Source organism: Poecilia latipinna, unplaced genomic scaffold (genome assembly GCF_001443285.1).
Source record: "Poecilia latipinna isolate Pla-1442-1.1 unplaced genomic scaffold, P_latipinna-1.0 Scaffold1750, whole genome shotgun sequence".
Taxonomy (NCBI): domain Eukaryota; kingdom Metazoa; phylum Chordata; class Actinopteri; order Cyprinodontiformes; family Poeciliidae; genus Poecilia; species Poecilia latipinna.
This window is the reverse complement of record NW_015114366.1, coordinates 108,955-110,843: the sequence shown is the minus strand read 5'-3', so window position 1 is coordinate 110,843 and position 1,889 is coordinate 108,955. Positions and strand designations below refer to the sequence as shown.

Below are 1,889 nucleotides of genomic sequence, written 5' to 3'. Positions count from 1 at the left end.
TGGTCTTGGTCTTGTCTTGGTCTCGGGTTAGGTGGTCTTGAACACAACACTGGTAAACAATGACACTTTAATTGCAATGTTGCTTTAAAATTTGCTTTAAAAGTCAGATAAAACTGTCATTGTCTCATTGCCATATGCAAACGCTGCATAATACTGAATTTGATCAAATTCATATGAATCTTTTGAGATTGCAGTCATTTTGAGATGGTTGAAATAATTTTTCTTCAGACCAAACAGCCGCAAAAAAAAAAAACAAAAAACAAAAACAATTCCATATTTGTATCGTATAACAAAAACGCATGATAAAAAATGAATTAAACTGGGTTGAACTGATAAATAACAGTTTGTTTCATCATGCAAAACAGATTTTGGATTTAAAATTCAATTAATTTGCTTTCTTTGGGGGCTTTTGTTAGGGTGGATCGTTTTTGACCCGTAGGACGAGGGAAGTAAACAGAATGTTAGGATCGCACGAAGGTTAAAGCAGCCAATAGGAGGGGGAGGCTGAAGCTGGCTCCACTTCCCCTGAAGGAAAATGGGTAGACAGAGGGGTTTATAAACTCCTGCACATGTTTTAGCCTGATGCACAACCGATCATTGTGTTTTCAGTGCTGCAGTGAGGAAACAGCTGACCTGCATGAGCCGGGAAACTGGCTTGTTGTGAAACGAGTCTGCTGTGTTAAACCTGCAAGTTGCTGCAGGTTGTCTTCCTACTTAGAGAAAGACTTTAGCAGAACTCTACTGACAGCTCATTGTAATCTCAACTCTTGGGCAGCTCTGTAACTTATTGACAGCGATGTACAGCAGCGGCTATTCCCAAGTCAACAAGTTCAGTCCAGAGGCTCAGAAGAAGATGCAGTACCGTTCGAAGGGCAAGAGTTGTGGCTACTACATGCGCATCGTCTTCTTCTTCTCGTCTCTCATCCAGTCTCTCATCATAGTCAGTCTTGTGCTGTTTCTGATCTATGGGAACACGCAGGTCTCTGCCTCTTCAACTCCTGACCAGGACCTGGAGAAGAGGTTCAGCCAAATCTCCATTGAAAACGTCGCCCTGCACAACCAGAGGAAGAACCTCACCAACCTCCTGAACGCCACCCTCACTGAGAAGGCTAAGAACGACTACGACCTGGCTCAGCTGAAGATCTTAGTCAATAGGTCCATCGATATTTTCAAGTTCCAGACCATGGAGATGGTAAGAAAAATAGAGAACACATTGTTAACTAGTGTAAAATTTTGGTGTAAAATGCTTAAAAATAATAATAATCAAATACTAATAATAATAATAATAATAATAATAATAATAATAATAATAATAATAATAATAATAATAATAATAATAATAAATGTTTAAGAAAACTGAGCCTATGTAGTGTTTCTACAAAAACCTGAACATACAGAAAGCAATGCACTTTGGGTTATATTCAGAGTAAGACGTTCTGCACAAACAGTTTGCAGCAGTATTTCTCAAAAGCTTGTGAAAGACAATTGTTGAGGAATCGACATTTCCATCTTATTAATGTGTCTTACAATAAATATCCAATACCACTCATGTCTTTTATCAGCCAGCAGTACTCTGAGAGCTTTGGGAGATTTTGGCAAAAATACCATTTTCCTTTCCTGCATCAGGGTCTTTGAATAATCATCAAAACATCCATTAAAGACTTTAGGATGTAAATGCAGTAAATGTAGGATGTTGTATGTCCAATCATTTGTTTTACTGTCTGTGTATTATTTTTGGTTTTATTTCTGCCTGGTGACTTGGCCAGGGCTCGCTTGTAAGATTTCTGATCTCAGTGGGACTTCCTGGTTAAACAGTAATAATAATAATATTTCACCAGTGGTGGGAAGTAACGAAGTACAAGTACTTCGTTACTGTACTTAAGTACAGT

General features: G+C 38.3%; 1 protein-coding gene across 1 annotated transcript in view; it reads left to right on the top strand.

The window, feature by feature from the left end:
* The first annotated feature begins 550 nt into the window (after positions 1-550).
* Positions 551-1,889, top strand: part of plvapa (plasmalemma vesicle associated protein a) — a 12,477-nt gene continuing 11,138 nt past the window's right edge. Inside the window, exon 1 of the mRNA XM_015060867.1 lies at positions 551-1,192. Coding sequence (XP_014916353.1) covers positions 797-1,192 — 396 coding nt within the window. The 5' untranslated portion in view covers positions 551-796. The remainder of the gene's footprint in view (positions 1,193-1,889) is intronic.